This window comes from Pavona decussata, unplaced genomic scaffold, assembly GCF_977016875.1.
Source record: "Pavona decussata unplaced genomic scaffold, jaPavDecu1.1 SCAFFOLD_193, whole genome shotgun sequence".
NCBI lineage: Eukaryota > Metazoa > Cnidaria > Anthozoa > Scleractinia > Agariciidae > Pavona > Pavona decussata.
Window position 1 is genome coordinate 1,725,661 of NW_028145602.1, and position 18,633 is coordinate 1,744,293.

The 18,633-nt window shown below is 41.9% G+C and overlaps 1 protein-coding gene and 1 long non-coding RNA gene across 2 annotated transcripts in view; one reads left to right on the forward strand and one right to left on the reverse strand.

The window, feature by feature from the left end:
• The window catches only part of LOC146461963 (uncharacterized), an 87,390-nt gene extending 70,581 nt beyond the window's left edge, over positions 1–16,809 (forward strand). The window contains exon 3 of the long non-coding RNA XR_014857276.1: positions 16,764–16,809. This is a non-coding gene — a long non-coding RNA (uncharacterized LOC146461963). The remainder of the gene's footprint in view (positions 1–16,763) is intronic.
• Positions 12,022–13,516, reverse strand: LOC146461971 (protein CFDP2-like). The gene is made up of 2 exons (XM_085086318.1): positions 13,291–13,516; positions 12,022–13,249 (listed from the first exon to the last, which is right to left on the reverse strand). Exons 1-2 carry the CDS (start codon positions 13,514–13,516, stop codon positions 12,405–12,407), a joined length of 1,071 nt encoding a protein of 356 aa, XP_084942444.1. The 3' UTR covers positions 12,022–12,404.
• Positions 16,810–18,633: the final 1,824 nt, after the last annotated feature.

An 18,633-nucleotide genomic window follows, 5' to 3' on the forward strand; every position in this document is an offset into this window, starting at 1 on the left:
AAAGACCAGTTGACTCATTTCTTTCGTTACGCAGCTCTTCAGAGATAATACCTTGTGGTTCGACTTAGTTGTTCTTAATTTGTGATTAACATATGAATTCTCCTGTCATGAATTCGGTATTAGAAGCTGTACGTGTCCTTAGAGAAACTTGCAATAGCAAAGTTATGTTTAATTAAGTTCTTAGAAATGATAACACCTTGTTTACCTTACTTTTTATAAGTTTTTTTCTCAACTTGACCTTTCAATGGTTTATTCCAGGAAATTGTTACTGTTCTTATTTTTTGTCATTTAAGTAGATTTCCTTAGGTTCTTTACCGAATTCATGGTAGTCGATATCTAAATAAAAATATCTATATAGTTTATGTACAAGGAGGACTGCCACTCAATACTCTGTTCTACAAGAATCGGCAGTGTTGCTATTTGATCCATGCAGCTTCGGCCCGCTCGGAAGCCCGCCTGTTCCTCTCTCAGCTTTTCATCCAGCGCAGTCTTGATGCGCTTTAGGATCACTCTGCAAAACACCTTACTTGCCATGTTTTTACAGCAGCTCAGATCACCTTTCTTGGGCAGCTTGATTAGCAGACCTTTTCTCCACTCCTCTGTTACCTTCTCCTCACTCCATATCCTGTTGCAGAGGTTCAGAAGAACCTCCTCCGATGTATCCCCTCCCGCCTTAATTGCCTCTGGTGGAATATTGTCACCTCCTGCAGCCTTCCCGTTTTTTAGCTTCTTTATAGCCTTCTTGGTTTCAATACGTGTGATGCGACCTGACCTGATGTTAAGTTCGTCACTTGGCTCCACCTCTGGCGGGTTGAGCGGCTCTTCATGGTTAAGCACTGTTTGAAAGTGCTGCCTCCACCGGTGGATCTCAACCTTTACTGTCCTGAGCAACACGCCTGCCTCGCTCCTCACTGGCTTACACGTATTCTGGAATCTCCCACTTAGCTTTCTGGTGATCTCGTACAAAGTCTTTACGTCACCTCTCTTTCCAGCCTCCTCAGCTCTCTCAGCTTCTGATTCCACATACACCCTCCTGTCTCTCCTACGCCTCCTCTCCACCTCCCTATTCAACTCTTGGTATCTTTTACTTGCCTCTCTTTTCTGATTTCTCGTTCTGGACATGTTTGCAGTGTTTTTTGCAACCTTTCGCTGCTCGATTATCTCCCAAGTCTCCTTGCTGATCCACTCCTTCCTGTTTGCCTTTGCCCTGCCCAGCACCTGCTCGCAAGTCTCCACATCACCCTGTTCAATCTGCCTCCATTCATCATCCACTGACAGTTGCTCCTTTTCCGTCAACTGCTGCAGAACCTCAAATCTATTGTACAGCGCTAGCTTGAATGCATCCCTAACCTCCAGATCTTTCAGCTTGCTGACCTCAAAACGCACTCGGCCACTTTCACCCTTTCTCACTTTGGCAATCCTTAGCCTGACTTTTGCCATCAAAAGGTGGTGTTCCGACCCAACATCTGCCCCGCGCATCGCGCGAACGTCCTGCAGGGAGCTCCTCCATCTTTTGCTAAATGCCAGGTGGTCGATCTGATTCACAATACCACCGTCCGGAGACGTCCATGTCCGCTTGTGACATTCCTTATGGGGGAACAGCGTTCCACCGATTACCAGTTCATTTGCCTGACAGAAGTTCGCCAATCTCTCACCATTTTCATTCATCTCAGCTCTTGCTCCATGCTTACCCATCACCTCCTCCCTGCCTGTATTGTCTATCCCCACCTTAGAATTCATATCTCCCATGACGATCTTCACATCTCTGCATGGCACCTGCTCCAAAGCCATCTGTAGCTGGTCGTAGAAGTCATCCTTCGCCTCCTCCGTTGCCTCATTTGTTGGGGCATAGCATTGCAAGATAGTAACCTGTTGCAACCTTGAGTTGAACCTGGCTCTGATCATCCTCTCAGACACTGGTTCCCATTCCAGCAGACATTGTGCAGCTTCCTTGGACAGAATGAAGCTAACTCCTTTCTCATGATTTTCACCTTCATCCATTCCTGACTATAGCACAGTTTCGCCTGTATCTACCCTCATTTTCCCACAAGAGTTCCATCTCATTTCACTTACTCCCAGAATACTAATACCATACCTCTGCATCTCCTTGATCACCTGGTCACATTTACTAGTCTCAAACATTGTCCTTACATTCCATTGCCAGATCTTCACATGCGCTTTTGGCGACAGCAATTTCGTCGGCGGTTTATGCGTCATTCACTGCTTCGCACGTTGTTCCAACCGGGTGTTAACATCTTTTACCCCTGCTTCCCGATAGGGTGCAGTGGTACTTCTAGTTTCGGTTTCTGTAATAAATATTTTTTTTCTGGGAAAGGTTATCAACCCACCGCCCAACCCCCAACCTGGAGGACCAGGGGCTGTTCTTCGTCTGGCCTCTACCCTTCAACCAAACCGGAATGGTTAGATCTGCCAGGGATCACAGTCCCAACCGGCACAGCTCTCTGGGTCATTGAGACACACAAGCTTCACCACCAAGGCAAGGTGTCAGCCCAAGGTGAAGTTTCTTACGTTTGGGGTTTGGAATTCATAAGTTTAAGGGTTAGGAATTCTTAACTTTGGGGGTTAGTTTTCCTACTTTAGTGGTTAGAAAATGTTACGTTTGGGGGTTAGTTTTCTTACGTTTGGGGGTAGGAATACTTACGTTTGGGGGCTAATTTTCTTACGTTTGGGGGTTAGATTTCTTACGTTGGGCGGTTAGGAATTCTTACGTTTGGGGGTTAGTTTTCTTATGTTTCGGAGGTTAGGAATTCTTACGTTTGGGGGTTAATTTTCTTACGTTTGGGAGTTATTTTTCTTACATTTGCGCGTTAGTTTTCTTACGTTTAAGGGTTAGGAATTCTTACGTTTGGGGGTTAGTTTCCTTATGTATGGGGTTAGGAATTCTTACGTTTGGGGGTTACTTTTATTACCTTTGGGGGTTAGGAAGTCTTACGTTTGGGGGTTAGTTTTGTTACGTTTCGGGGTTAGGAATTCTTACGTTTGGGGATTAGATTTCATACGTTTGGGGTTAGGAATTCTTACGTTTGGGGGTTAGTTTTCTTAGTTTGGGGGTTAGGAATTCTTACCTTTTGGGGTTAGTTTTCTTACGTTTGGTGCTTAGGGATTCTTACGTTTGGGGTTTAGGAATTCTTATGTTTGGGGATCAGAAATTCTTACGTTTGGGCGTAACTTTTCTTACGTTTAAGGATAAAGAATTAGGAATTCTTCCGTTTGGGGGTTAGATTTCTTATATTTGGGGGTTAGGAATTCTTACGTTTGGGGGTTAGTTTTCCTACTTTTGGAAGTTAGGAATTCTTACGTTTGGGGGCTACTTTTGTTACGTTTGGGGGTTAGATTTCTTACGTTTTGGGGTTATTTTTTTTACGTTTGAGGGTTAGCAATTCTTACGTTTGGGGGTTAGATTTCTTATGTTTAGGGGTTAGGATTTCTTACGTTTTGAGGTTAGTTTTCTAACGTTTCGGGGTTAGGAATTCTTACGTTTGGGCGTTAGTTTTCTTACGTTTGGGGTTTAGGAATTCTTACGTTTGGGAGTTAGTTTTTTTACGTTAGGGGGTTAGGAATTCTTACCTTTGGGGGTTAGTTTTCTTACGTTTACTTACTTACTTAATCCTCTTCGTTCCTAAGTGGAACATAGGTCCTCAACTAGTGCGCGCCACCTAACCCTTTTTTGTGGAGTGTCTTTTGCCTCGTTCCACGTAAGATGTGTCGCCGCCATGTCCGCCATTCTCTTGCGTCTCCAGGTGTGCTGGGGTCTCCTTCTCTTTCGCTTCCCCTGTGGGTTCCACTCCAGTGCCTTCTTGACTACATGTCCATCTGGTCTCCTTAGCCTGTGGCCGATCCAACTCCAAGCTTGCTGTCTTATATCTTCCTCTATCGGTCGTTGCCCATTTTGGGTTCCAAAGCTCCTTGTTGCTGATTTTTCTTGGCCACCAAATCCGCAAAATGTTCCTCAGGCTCTTATTGATGAACACTTGCAGCTTCTGCTCTAGTCCCTTGGTCAGCCTCCAAGTTTCAGAACCATACAAGAGCACCGCCTTCACAGTTGACCCAAAGACTCTCAGCTTGGTCTTGGTTGTTAGTGCCGTGGATCGCCATATTGGTCTCAGCATCGCAAATGCCTGCTTCGCCTTTCCAATTCGTGCCTGAATGTCCTCATCAGTGCATCCCTTATTGCTTACAATGCTCCCAAGGTATGTCGACTCGTCCACTTCTTCAACCCGCTCCCCAGCGACCGACACACCATCGTCACGTTTGGTATCAATACGCATCAGCTTTGTCTTGGTGGCATTGATCTTCAGGCCTACCTTCGCACTTTGTACCTCCAAGGCCCGTGTCTTATCCCTCATATCCTGTATTCTGTGCGACAGTAGGGCCAGATCATCGGCAAAGTAGAGGTCTTCTACCGACGTCGTTTGTTTGGGGCTTAGGAATTCTTAAGTTTTTTGGGTTAGTTTTATTACGTTTGGGGGTTTGTTTTCTTACGTTTAAGGATTAGGAATTCTAACGTTTGGGGGTTAGATTTCTTACGTTTGGGGGTTAGTTTTCTTACGTTTAGGGGGTTAGTTGTCTTACGTTTGGGGGTTAGGAATTCTTACGTTTGGAGGTTAGTCTTCTTACGTTGGGGCTTAGTTTTCTTACGTTTTGGGGGTACGAATTCTTACATTTGGGGGTTAATTTTCTTACGTTTAGGGTTAGTAATTCTTAGGTTTGGGAGTGAGATTTCTTACGTTTGGGGGTTAGGAATTCTCACGTTTGGGGGTTACTTTTGTTACCTTTGGGGGTTAGTTTTCTTACGTTTTGGATTTAGGAATTCTTACGATTGGGGATTGGATTTCTTACGTTTCAGGGTTAGATTTTTTACGTTTGGGGTTTAGTTTTCGTACGTTTGGGGGTTAGTTTTCCTACGTTTGGGGGTAAGGAATTCTTACGTTTGGGGGTTAGATTTCTTACCTTTGGGGGTTAGTTTTCTTACGTTTAGTGGTTAGGAATTCTTCCGTTTTGGGGTAGGAATTCTTACTATTGGGGGTTAGGAATTCTTACGTTTGGGGGTAAGGAAAGCCTACGTTTGGGGATTAGATTTCTCACATTTGGGGGTTAGGAATTCTTACGTTTGGGGGTTAGTTCTCCTACATTTGGAGGTTAGTAATTCTTACGTTTGAGGGTTAAGAAATCTTACGTTTGGAAGTTAGTTTTCTTATATTTTGGGATGAGGAATTCTTACGTTTGGGGGTTACTTTTGTTACGTTTGGGGGCTAGGAATTCTTATGTTTTGGGGTTAGTTTTCTTACCTTTCGGGGTTAGGATACCTTACGTTTGGAGTTTATATTTCTTACGTTTGGGGGTTAGGAATTCTTGCGTTTGAGGGTTAGGAATTGTTACGTTTGGGGGTTAGTTTTCTTACGTTTGGAGGTAGGAATTCTTACGTTTGGGGGTTAGGAATTCTTACGTTTGGGGGTTAAAAATTGTTATGTTTGGGCGTTAGTTCTCTTACGTTTGGGGGTTACGAATTCTTACGTTTAGGCGTTAGTTTTCTTACGTTTGGGTGTTAGGAATTCTTACGTTTGGGAGTTAATTTTCTTACGTTTGGGGGATACGAATTCTTACGTTTGGGGGTTGTTTTTCTTACTTTTGGGGCTAGGAATTCTTACGTTTGGAGGTTAATTTTCTTACGTTTAAGGGTTACGAATTCTTACGTTTGGGGATTAGTCTTCTTACGTTTGTGAGTTAGGAATTCTCACGTTAAGGGGTTTAGTTTTTTTAAGGTTAGGGGTTAGTTTTCTTACGTTTTGGGGTTAGGAATTCTTACGATTGGGGATTGGATTTCTTACGTTTCAGGGTTAGATTTCTTACGTTTGGGGTTTAGTTTTCTTACGTTTGGGGGTTAGTTTTCTTACGTTTGGGGTTTAGAAATTGTTACGTTTGGGAATAGGATTTCATACCTATGGGGGTTTGTTTTCTTCCGTTTGGGTGTTAGGAATTCTTACATTTGGGGTTTAGTTTTCTTACGTTTGGGTCTTAGGAAGTCTTACGTTTGGGGGTTAGGTTTCCTACGTTTGGGGATAAGGAATTCCTACGTTTGGGGGTTAGTTTTCTTACCTTTGGGGGTTAGTTTTCTTACGTTTAGTGGTTAGGAATTCTTCCGTTTTGGGGTAGGAATTCTTACTATTGGGGGTTAGGAATTCTTACGTTTGGGGGTAAGGAAAGCCTACGTTTGGGGATTAGATTTCTCACGTTTGGGGGTTAGGAATTCTTACGTTTGGGGGTTAGTTCTCCTACATTTGGAGGTTAGTAATTCTTACGTTTGAGGGTTAAGAAATCTTACGTTTGGAAGTTAGTTTTCTTATATTATGGGGTGAGGAATTCTTACGTTTGGGGGTTACTTTTGTTACGTTTGGGGGCTAGGAATTCTTATGTTTTGGGGTTAGTTTTCTTACCTTTCGGGGTTAGGATATCTTACGTTTGGAGTTTATATTTCTTACGTTTGGGGGTTAGGAATTCTTGCGTTTGAGGGTTAGGAATTGTTACGTTTGAGGGTTAGTTTTCTTACGTTTGGAGGTAGGAATTTTTACGTTTGGGGGTTAGGAATTCTTACGTTTGGGGGTTAAAAATTGTTATGTTTGGGCGTTAGTTCTCTTACGTTTGGGGGTTAGGAATTCTTACGTTTAGGCGTTAGTTTTTTTACGTTTGGGTGTTAGGAATTCTTACGTTTGGGAGTTAATTTTCTTACGTTTGGGGGATACGAATTCTTACGTTTGGGGGTTATTTTTTCTTACTTTTGGGGCTAGGAATTCTTACGTTTGGAGGTTAATTTTCTTACGTTTAAGGGTTACGAATTCTTACGTTTGGGGATTAGCCTTCTTACGTTTGTGAGTTAGGAATTCTCACGTTAAGGGGTTTAGTTTTTTTACGTTTAGGGGTTAGTTTTCTTACGTTTGGGGGTTAGGAATTCTTACGTTTGGGCGTTAGTTTTCTTACCTTTGGGGATTAGGAATTCTTACGTTTAGGGGTTAGTTTTCTTATGTTTGGGGGTTAAGAATTCTTACGTTTTGGGGTTAGTTTCCTTATGTTTGGGGCTAGGAATTCTTACGTTTTGGGGTTAATTTTCTTACGTTTAAGGGTTACGAATTCTTACGTTTGGGGATTAGTTTTCTTTTTTTTGTAGGTTAGTTTTTTTACGTTTGGGGGTTAGTCTTCTTACCTTTGGGGCTTAGGAATTCTTCATTTGGAGGTTAATTTCTTACGTTTAAGGGTTACGAATTCTTACGTTTGGGGATTAGCTTTCTTACGTTTTTGGGTTAGGAATTCTTACGTTAGGGGGTTTATTTTTTTTACGTTTGGGGGTTAGTTTTCTCACATTTGAGGCTTAGGAATTCTTACGTTTGGGTCTTAGGAATTTTTACTTTTGGTGGTTGGGAATTCTTACGTTTGGGGGTTAGTTTTCTTCCGTTTGGGGGTTAGGAATTCTTTCGTTTGGGGGTTAGGAATTCTTACGTTTCGGTGGTTAGTTTTTGTTACGTTTGAGGGTAGTAATTCTTACGTTTGGAGGTTAGAGTTCTTATGTTTGGTAGTTAGTTTTTTTACATTTGGGGGTAGGAATTCGCACGTTTGGGCGTTAGTTTTCTTACGTTTAAGGGTTAGGAATTTTTATGTTTAAGGGTAAGGAATTCTTACGTTTGGGGGTTAGTTTTCTTACGTTTAAAGGTTAGGAATTCTTACGTTTAGGATTTAGTTTTCTTACGTTTGAGGGTTAGTTTTCCTACTTTTGGAAGTTAGGAATTCTTATGTTTTAGGGTTACTTTTGTTACGTTTGGGGGTTAGATTTCTTACTTTTTGGGGTTATTTTTCTTACGTTTGGGGGTTAGTAAAAGTTAGGAATTGTAACGTTTGTGGGTTAGATTTCTTATTTTTGGGGGTTAGTTTTCTTACGTTTGTGGGTTAGGATTTCTAGCGTTTGTGGGTTAGGTACTCTTACGTTCGGGGGTTAGGAATTCTTACGTTTCGGGGGTTAGTTTTTGTTACGTTTGGGGGTTAGTAATTCTTACGTTTGGGAGTTAGATTTCTTACGTTTGGGGGTTAGTTTTCTTACGTTTAAAGGTTAGGAATTCTTACGTTTGGGTTAGTTTTCTTACCTTTGGGGGTTAGTTTTCCTACTTTTGGAAGCTAAGAATTCTTACGTTTGGTATTTACTTTTGCTACGTTTGGGAGTTAGATTTCTTACGTTTTGGGGTTATTTTTCTTACGTTTGGGGCTTAGGAATTCTTACGTTTGGGGGATAGGAATTCTTACGTTTCGGGGGTTACTTTTCTTTCGTTTTGGGGTTAGTTTTCTTACGTTTGGGGGTTAAGAATTCTAGTGTTTGTGGGTTAGGAATTGTTACGTTTGGGAGTTAGGAATTTTTACGTTTCGGGGGTTAGTTTTTTACGTTTGGGGGTAGAAATTCTTACGTTTTGGCATTGGTTTTTTTACGTTTAAGGGTTACGAAGTCTTACGTTTGGGGATTAGCTTTCTTACGTTTGTGGGTTAGGAATTCTTACGTTAGGGGGTTTAGTTTTTTTACGTTTGGGGGTTAGTTTTCTGACGTTTGGGGCTTAGGAATTCTTAAGTTTGGGTGTTAGGAATTCTTACTTTCTGGGGGTCGGGAATTCTTACGTTTGGGGGTAAGTTTTCTTAAGTTTGGGTGTTAGGAATTTTTACTTTTGGGGGTTAGCTTTCTTACCTTTGGGGGTTAGTTTTCTTACGTTTAGAGGTATGAATTCTTACGTTTAGGGGTTAGGAATTCTTACGTTTGAGGGTTAGATTTCTTACGTTTGGGGTTAGGAATTCTTACGTTTGGGGGTTAGAAATTCTTATGTTTGGGCGTTAGTTTTCTTACGTTTGGGGGTTAGGAATTCTTACGTTCAGGGGTTAGTTTTCTTACATTTGGGGGTTAGGAATTCTTACGTTTTGGGGTCAGTTTTCTTATGTTTGAGGCTAGGAATTCTTACGTTTGGGGGTTAATTTTCTTACGTTTAAGGGTTACGAATTCTTACGTTTGGGGATTAGCTTTCTTACTTTTGTGGGTTAGGAATTCTTACGTATGGGGGTTAGTTTTTTTACGTTTGGGGGTTAGTTTTCTTACCTTTGGGGCTTGAGAATTCTTACGTTTGGGGATTAGCTTTCTTACATTTGTGGGTTAGGAATTACTTATGGGGCTTAGTTTTCTTACGTTTGGGGCTAAGAAATTTTTTTGTTCTGGTGTTAAGAATTCTTACTTTTGCGAGTTGGGAATTCTTACGTTTGGGGGTTAGTTTTCTTACGTTTTGGGTAAGGAATTCTTACGTTTGGGGGATAGAAATTCTTATGTTTGGGCGTTAGTTTTCTTACGTTTGGGTGTTAGGAATTCTTACGTTTAGGGGTTAGTTTTCTTACGTTTGGGGGTTAGGAATTCTTACGTTTTGGGGTTAGTTTTCTTACGTTTAAGGGTTACGAATTCTTACCTTTGGGGATTAGCTTTCATACGTTTGTGGGTTATGAATTCTTACGTTTGGGGGTTAGTTTTCTTCTGTTGTGGGGGTTAGGAATTCTTACGTTTGGGAGTTAATTTTGTTACGTTTGGGGGTTATTTTTCTTACGTTTGGGGCCAGAAATTCTCACGTTTGGAGGTTAATTTTCTTATGTTTAAGGGTTACGAATTCTTACGTTTGAGGATTAGCTTTCTTACGTTTGTGGGTTAGGAATTCTTACGTTAGGGGGTTTAGTTTTTTTACGTTTGGGGGTTAGTTATCTTCCGTTTGGGTTTGAGTTTTTACGTTTGGCGGTTAGGAATTCTTACGTTTGGGGGTTAGTTTTCTTACGTTTGGGGCTTAGGTAGTCTTACGTTTGGGGGTTAGGAATTCTTACGTTTTGGGGGTTAGTTTTTGTTACGTTTGGGGGTTAGTAATTCTTACGTTTGGGGGTTAGATTTCTTACATTTTGGGGTTAGTTTTCTTACGTTTAGTAGTTAGGAATTCTTTCGTTTGGGGGTTGTTTTTGTTACGTTTGGGGGTAGGAATTCTTACGTTTGGGGGTTAGAAATTCTTACGTTTGGGTGTTAGTTTTCTTACGTTTAAGGGTTTGGAATTCTTACGTTTAGGGGTTAGGAATTCTTACGTTTGGGGGTTAGTTTTACGTTTAAGGGTTAGGAATTCTTATGTTTAGGGGTTAGTTTTCTTACATTTGAGGGTTAGTTTTCCTACTTTTGGAAGTTAGGAATTCTTACGTTTGGGGGTTACTTTTTTTACGTTTGGGGGTTAGATTTCTTACGTTTTGGGGTTATTTTTCTTACGTTTGGGTGTTTGTAATTCTTACGTTTTGGGGTTAGATTTCTTACGTTTGGGGGTTAGGAATTCTTACGTTTGGGCGTTAGTTTTCCTACGTTTGGGGTTTAGGAATTCTTACGTTTGGGGGTTAGTTTTTTACGTTTGGGGGTTAGATTTCTTACATTTGGGGGTTAGGAATTCTTACGTTTGGGGGTTAGTTTTCTTACGTTTGGGGGTTAGGAATTCTTACGTTTACTTACTTACTTAATCCTCTTCGTTCCTAAGTGGAACATAGGTCCTCAACTAGTTGGCGCCACCTAACGCTTTTTTGTGCAGCGTCTTTTGCCTTGTTCAACGTAAGATGTTTCGCCGCTAAATCTGCCATTCTTGTGCGTCTTAAGGTGTGCTGGGGTCTCCTTCTCTTTCGCTTTCCCTGTGGGTTCCACTCCAGTGCCCTCTTGACTACATGTCCATCTGGTCTCCTTAGCGTGTGGCCGATCCAACTCCAAGCTCGCTGTCTTATCTCTTCCTCTATCGGTCGTTGCCCTGTTTGTTTCCAAAGCTCCTTGTTGCTGATTTTTCTTGGCCACCAAATCCGCAAAATGTTCCTCAGGCTCTTATTGATGAACACTTGCAGCTTCTGCTCTAGTCCCTTGGTCAGCCTCCAAGTTTCAGAACCATACAAGAGCACCGCCTTTACAGTTGACCCAAAGACTCTCAGCTTGGTCTTGGTTGTTAGTGCCGTGGATCGCCATATTGGTCTCAGCATCGCAAATGCCTGCCTTGCCTTTCCAATTCGTGCCTGAATGTCCTCATCAGTGCATCCCTTATTGCTTACAATGCTCCCAAGGTATGTGAACTCGTCCACTTCTTCAACCCGCTCTCCAGCGACCGACACACCATCGTCACGTTTGGTATCAATACGCATCAGCTTTGTCTTGGCGGCATTGATCTTCAGGCCTACCTTCGCACTTTGTACCTCCAAGGCCCGTGTTTTATCCCTCATATCCTGTATTCTGTGCGACAGTAGGGCCAGATCATCGGCAAAGTCAAGGTGTCGTAAAGGTCCACTGAATACCTCTCTTTCTGTCAAAGGCTGTCCTCGTCACGCAATCCAGGGCGACCAGAAACAGCATGGGAGATAGCAGGCAGCCTTGTCTTACCCCAGTCATCATATTCAATGGTTGAGTCCTCTGGCCATTGTGTATCACCTGTGCGGAGAAACCCTCATAGAGAATTCGGATGATGGTGACTATCTTGTCAGGCATCCCGTAATGCCGCAACAACCTCCACAAAACATCTCTGCTGATACTATCGAAGGGCTTTTCGAAATCTATAAAGTTTATGTACAAGGAGGACTGCCACTCAATACTCTGCTCTACAACAATCGGCAGCTAGTGTTGCTCTTTGATCCATACAGCCTTGGCCTGCTCGGAAGCCCGCATGTTCCTCTCTCAGCTTTTCATCCAGCGCAGTCTTGATGCGCTCTAGGATCACTCTGCAAAACACCTTACTTGCCATATTCAGCAACATGATGCCACGCCAGTTTTTACAGCAGTTCAGATCACCTTTCTTGGGCAGCTTGATTAGCAGACCTTTTCGCCACTCCTCTGGTATCCTCTCCTCACTCCATATCCTGTTGCAGAGGTTCAGAAGAACCTCCTCTGATATATCCCCTCCCGCCTTAATTGCCTCTGGTGGAATATTGTCACCTCCTGCAGCCTTCTCGTTTTTTAGCTTCTTTATAGCATTCTTGGTTTCAATACGTGTGATGCGACCTGACCTGATGTTAAGTTCGTCACTTGGCTCCACCTCTGGCGGGTTGAGCGGCTCTTCATGGTTAAGCACTGTTTGAAAGTGCTCCCTCCACCGGTGCATCTCCTCCTCTACTGTCCTGAGCAACACGCCTGCCTTGCTCCTCACTGGCTTACACGTATTCTGGAATCTCCCACTTAGCTTTCTGGTGATCTCGTACAAAGTCCTTACGTCACCTCTCTTTCCAGCCTCCTTAGCTCTCTCAGCTTCTGATTCCACATACACCCTCCTGTCTCTCCTACACCTCCTCTTCACCTCCCTATTCAACTCTTGGTATCTTTAACTTGTCTCTCACTTCTGATTTCTCGTTCTGGACATGTTTGCAGTGTTTTTTGCAACCTTTCGCTGCTCGATTATCTCCCAAGTCTCCTTGCTGATCCACTCCTTTCTGTTTGCGTTTGCCCTACCCAGCACCTGCTTGCAAGTCTCCACATAACCCTGTTCAATCTGCCTCCATTCATCATCCACTGACAGTTGCTCCTTTTCCGTCAACTGCTGCAGAACCTCAAATCTATTGTACAGCGCTAGCTTGAATGCATCCCTAACCTCCAGATCTTTCAGCTTGTTGACCTCAAAACGCTCTCGGCCACTTTCGCCCTTTCTCACTTTGGCAATCCTTAGCCTGACTTTTGCCATCAACAGGTGGTGGTCCGACCCAACATCTGCCCCACGCATCGCGCGAACGTCCAGCAGGGAGCTCCTCCATCTCTTGCTTAATGCCAGGTGGTCGATCTGATTCACAATACCACCGTCCGGAGACGTCCATGTCTGCTTGTGACATTCCTTATGGGGGAACAGCGTTCCACCGATTACCAGTTCATTTGCCTGACAGAAGTTCGCCAATCTCTCACCATTTTCATTCATCTCAGCTCTTGCTCCATGCTTACCCATCACCTCCTCCCTGCCTGTATTGTCTATCCCCACCTTAGCATTCATATCTCCCATAACAATCTTTACATCTCTGCATGGCACCTGCTCCAAAACCATCTGTAGCTGGTCATAGAAGTCATCCTTCGCCTCCTCCGTTGCCTCATTTGTTGGGGCATAGCATTGCAAGATAGTAACCTGTTGCCACCTTGAGTTGAACCTGGCTCTGATTATCCTCTCAGACACTGGTTCCCATTCCAGCAGACTTCCTTGGACAGAATGTGGCCAACTCCTTTCTCATGATTTTCACCTTCATCTATTCCTGAGTATAGCACAGTTTCGCCTGTATCTACCCTCATTTTCCCACAAGAGTTCCATCTCATTTCACTTACTCCCAGAATTCTAATACCATACCTCTGCATCTCCTTGATCACCTGGTCACATTTACCAGTCTCAAACATTGTCCTTACATTCCATTGCCCGATCTTCACATGCGCTTTTGGCGACAGCAATTTCGTCGGCGGTTTATGCGTCATTCGCTGCTTCGCACGTTGTTCCAACCGGGTGTTAACATCTTTTACCCCTGCTTCCCGATAGGGTGCAGTGGTACCTCTAGTTTCGGTTTCTGTAATAAATATTTTTTTTCTGGGAGCGGGTTATTAGCCCACCGCCCAACCCCCAACCTGGAGGACCAGGGGCTGTTCTTCGTCTGGCCTCTACCCTTCGACCAAACCGGCATGGTTAGACCTGCCAGGGACCACAGTCCCAACCGGCACAGCTCTCTGGGTCATTAAGACACACAAGCTTCACCACCAAGGCAAGATGTCAGCCCAAGGTGAAGTTTCTTACGTTTGGGGTATGGAATTCATAAGTTTAGGGGTTAGGAATTCTTAAATTTGGGGGTTAGATTTCTTACGTTTCGGGGTTAAGAATGCTTACGTTTAGGGTTTAGATTAATTACGTTTAGGGGTTCGTTTTCCTACGTTTAGTGGTTAGAAAAAGTTACGTTTGGGGGTTAGTTTTCTTATGTTTCGGAGGTTAGGAATTCTTACGTTTGGGGGTTAGTTTTCTTACGTTTGGGTGTTAGGAATTCTTACGTCTTGGGGTTAGTTTTCTTACGTTTAAGGGTTACGAATTCTTACCTTTGGGTATTAGCTTTCATACGTTTGTGGGTTAGGAACTCTTACGTTTGGGGGTTAGGAATTCTTACGTTTGGGAGTTAATTTTCTTACGTTTGGGGGTTATTTTTCTTACGTTTGGGGCTAGGGATTCTTACGTTTGGAGGTTAATTTTCTTACGTTTAAGGGTTACGAATTCTTACGTTTAGGGATTAGCTTTCTTACGTTTGTGGGTTAGGAATTCATACGTTAGGAGGGTTAGTTTTTTTACGTTTGGGGGTTAGTTTTCTTACGTTTGGGGCTTAGGAATTCTTACGTTTGGGTGTTCAGAAGTCTTACTTTTGGGAGTTGGGAATTCTTACGTTTGGGGGTTAGTTTTCTTCCGTTTGAAGGTTAGGAATTCTTTCGTTTGGGCGTTAGTTTTCTTACGTTTGGAGTTAGGAATTCTTACGTTTGGGGGTTAGTTTTCTTACGTTTAAGGGTTAAGAATTCTAACGTTTAAGGGTTTGATTTCTTACGTTTTGGGGTTAGTTTTTCTTACGTTTGGGGGTTAGGAATTCTTACGTTTGGAGGATAGTTTTCCTACGTTTGGGGGTTAGTTTTCCTACTTTTGAAAGTTAGGAATTATTACGGTTGGGGGTTAGTTTGCTTACGTTTAAGGGTTAGGAATTCTAAAGTTTGGGGGTTAGTTTTCTTACGTTGGGGGTTAGTTTTCTTACGTCTGGAGGTTAGGAATTCTTAAGTTTGGGGGATTGGATTTCTGACGTTTTGGGGTCAGGAATTGTTACGTTTGGGGGTTAGAAATTCTTACATTTGGGCGTTAGTTTTCTTAAGTTTGGGGGATAGGAATACTTTAGTTTAGGGGTTAGTTTTCTTACGTTTTGGGGGTAGGAATTCTTACATTTGTGGGTTAATTTTCTTGCGTTTAAGGGTTACAAATTCTTACGTTTCGGGATTAGATTTGTTACTTTTGGGGGTTAGGAATTCTTACGTTTGGGGGATAGTTTTCTTACGTTTGGGGGTTAGTAATTCTTAGGTTTGGGAGTGAGATTTCTTACGTTTGGGGGTTACTTTTGTTACCTTTGGGGGTTAGTTTTCTTAGGTTTCAGGGTTAGGAATTCTTACGATTGGGGATTAGATTTGTTACGTTTCGGGGCTAGATTTCTTACGTTTGGGGGTTAGGAATTCTTACGGTTGGGGTTTAGTTTTCTTACGTTTGGGGGTTAGTTTTGTTACGTTTGGGGTTTAGAAATTCTTACGTTTGGGAATAGGATTTCATACCTTTGGGGGTTAGGAATTCTTACCTTTGGGGGTTAGTTTTCTTCCGTTTGGGGGTTAGGAATTCTTACGTTTGGGGGTAAGGAATTCTTACGTTTGGGGGTTAGATTTCTTACTTTTTGGGGCTAGTTTTCTTACGTTTAGTGGTTAGGAAATCTTCCGTCTTGGGGTAGGAATTCTTACTATTGGGGGTAAGGAATTCTTACGTTTGGGCGTTAGTTTTCTTACGTTTGAGGGCTAGGAATTCTTATGTTTGGGGGTTAGTTTTCTTACGTTTGGAGTTAGGAATTCTTACGTTTGGGGGTTAGTTTTCTTACGTTTAAGGGTTAAGAATTCTAACGTTTAAGGGTTTGATTTCTTACGTTTGGGGGTTAGTTTTTCTTACGTTTGGGGGTTAGGAATTCTTACGTTTGGAGGATAGTTTTCCTACGTTTGTGGGTTAGTTTTCCTTCTTTTGAAAGTTAGGAATTATTACGGTTGGGGGTTAGTTTGCTTACGTTTAAGGGTTAGGAATTCTAAAGTTTGGGGGTTAGTTTTCTTACGTTGGGGGGTTATTTTTCTTACGTCTGGAGGTTAGGAATTCTTAAGTTTGGGGGATTGGATTTCTGACGTTCTGGGGTCAGGAATTGTTACGTTTGGGGGTTAGTAATTCTTAGATTTGGGAGTGAGATTTCTTACGTTTGGGGGTTACTTTTGTTACCTTTGGGGGTTAGTTTTCTTAGGTTTCAGGGTTAGGAATTCTTACGATTGGGGATTAGATTTGTTACGTTTCGGGGCTAGATTTCTTACGTTTGGGGGTTAGGAATTCTTACGGTTGGGGTTTAGTTTTCTTACGTTTGGGGGTTAGTTTTGTTACGTTTGGGGTTTAGAAATTCTTACGTTTGGGAATAGGATTTCATACCTTTGGGGGTTAGGAATTCTTACCTTTGGGGGTTAGTTTTCTTCCGTTTGGGGGTTAGGAATTCTTACTATTGGGGGTAAGGAATTCTTACGTTTGGGCGTTAGTTTTCTTACGTTTGAGGGCTATGAATTCTTATGTTTGGGGGTTAGTTTTCTTACCTTCCGGGGTTAAGAATTCTTACGTTTGGAGTTTATATTTCTTACGTTTGGGGGTTAGGAATTCTTGCGTTTGGGGGTTAGGAATTGTTACGTTTGGGGGTTAGTTTTCTTACGTTTGGAGGTAGGAATTCTCACTTTTGGGGGTTACTATTCTTACGTTTGGAGGTTAGGAATTCTTACGTTTGAGGGTTAGATTTCTTACGTTAGGGGTTAGGAACTCTTACGTTTGGGGGTTAGAAATTCTTATGTTTGGGCGTTAGTTCTCTTACGTTTGGGGGTTAGGAATTCTAACGTTTATGGGTTAGTTTTCTTACGTTTGGGTGTTAAGAATTCTCACGTTTAGGGGTTAGAAATTCTTATGTTTGGGCGTTAGTTTTCTTACGTTTGGATGTTAGGAATTCTTACGTTTAGGGGTTAGTTTTTTTACGTTTGGGGGTTATGATTTTTTTTATTTTAGGGTTAGTTTTCTTACGTTTAAGGGTTACGAAATCTTATGTTTGGGAGTTTCAAATTGTTATGTTTGGGCGTTAGTTTTCTTACGTTTGGGTGTTAGGAATTCTTACGTTTAGGGTTTAGTTTTCTTACGTTTAGGGGTTAGGAATTCTTACGTTTTGGGGTTAGTTTTCTTACGTTTAAGGGTTACGGATTCTTACTTTTGGGGATTAGCTTTCATGCGTTTGTGGATTAAAAATTCTTACGTTTAGGGGTTAGTTTTCTTACGTTTGGGTGTTAAGAATTCTCACGTTTAAGAGTTAATTTTTTTACGTTTGGGGGTTAGGAATTCTCACGTTTTGGGGATTAGTCTTCTTACGTTTGTGGGTTAGGAATTCTTACTTTAAGGGGTTTAGTTTTTTTACGTGTGAGGGTTAGTTTTGTTGTTTTTCTTACGTTTGGGGCTAGGAATTCTTACGTTTGAAGGTTAATTTTCTTACGTTTAAGGGTTACGAATTCTAACGTTTGGGGATTAGATTTCTTACGTTTGTGGGTTAGGAATTCTTACGTTAGGGGGTTTAGTTTTCTTAAGTTTGGGTCTTAGGAATTCTTACGTTTGGGTGTTAGGAATTCTTACTTTTGGGGGATAGGAATTCTTACGTTCCGGGGTTAGTTTTCTTAGGTTTGGGGGTTAAGAATTCTAGTGTTTGTGGGTTAGGAATACTTACGTTTCGGGGGTTAGATTTCTTACGTTTAGGGGTTAGTTTTCTTACGTTTAGTAGTTAGGAATTCTTACGTTTGGCGGTAGGAATTCTTACGTTTAGGGGTTAGGAATTCTTACGTTTGGGGGTTAGTTTTCTTACGTTTAAGGGTTAGGAATCCTTACGTTTAGGATTTAATTTTCTTACGTTTAGGGGTTAGTTTTTCTACTTTTGGAAGTTAGGAATTCCTATGTTTTGAGGGTTATTTTTGTGACGTTTGGGGGTTAGATTTCTTACATTTTGGGGTTATTTTTCTTACGTTTGGGGGTTAGTAATTAGTTAGTTAGATTTCTTACGTTTTGGAGTTATTTTTCTTACCTTTGGGGGTTACTAATTCTTACGTTTGGGGGTTAGATTTCTTACGCTTGGGGGTTAGGAATTCTTACGTTAAGGGGTTAGTTTTCTTACGTTTGGGTGTTAGGAATTCTTCCGTTTGGGTGATAGGAATTCTTACTTTTGGGGGTTGGGAATTCTTACGTTTGGGGGTTAGGAATTCTTTCGTTTGGGGGTTAGTTTTCTTACGTTTGGGGGTTGGAAATTCTTACGTTTGGGGGTTAGTTTTCTTACGATTAGTAGTTAGGTATTCTTAGGATTGGGGGTTAGTTTGTTTACGTTCGGGGTAGGAATTCTTACGTTTGGGGGCTAGAAATTCTTACGTTTGGGCGTTAGTTTTCTTACCTTTAAGGGTTAAGAATTCTTACGTTTAGGTGTAAAGAATTCTTACGTTTAGCTGTAAAGAATTCTTACGTTTGGGGGTTGGTTTTCTTACGTTTGGGGTTTAGTTTTCTTTTGTTTAAGGTTTAGGAAGTGTTACGTTTAGGATTTAGTTTTCTTACGTTTTGGGGTCAGTTTTCCTACTTTTAGAAGTTAGGAATTCTTACGTTTGTGGACTACTTTTGTTACGTTTGGGGGTTAGATTTCTTACTTTTTGGGGTTATTTTTCTTACGTTTGGGGGTTAGTAATTGGTTAGTTAGATTTCTTACGTTTTGGAGTTATTTTTCTTA

Excerpts from the sequence above, each read along its gene's own strand:
- LOC146461971 (XM_085086318.1), bottom strand. The coding sequence starts at position 13,516 with ATGACGCATAAACCGCCGACGAAATTGCTGTCGCCAAAAGCGCATGTG. Across the intron at positions 13,250-13,290 it reads ATACTCAGGAATAGATGAAG|GAAGTCTGCTGGAATGGGAA; the intron begins GTGAAAATCATG and ends ATTCTGTCCAAG.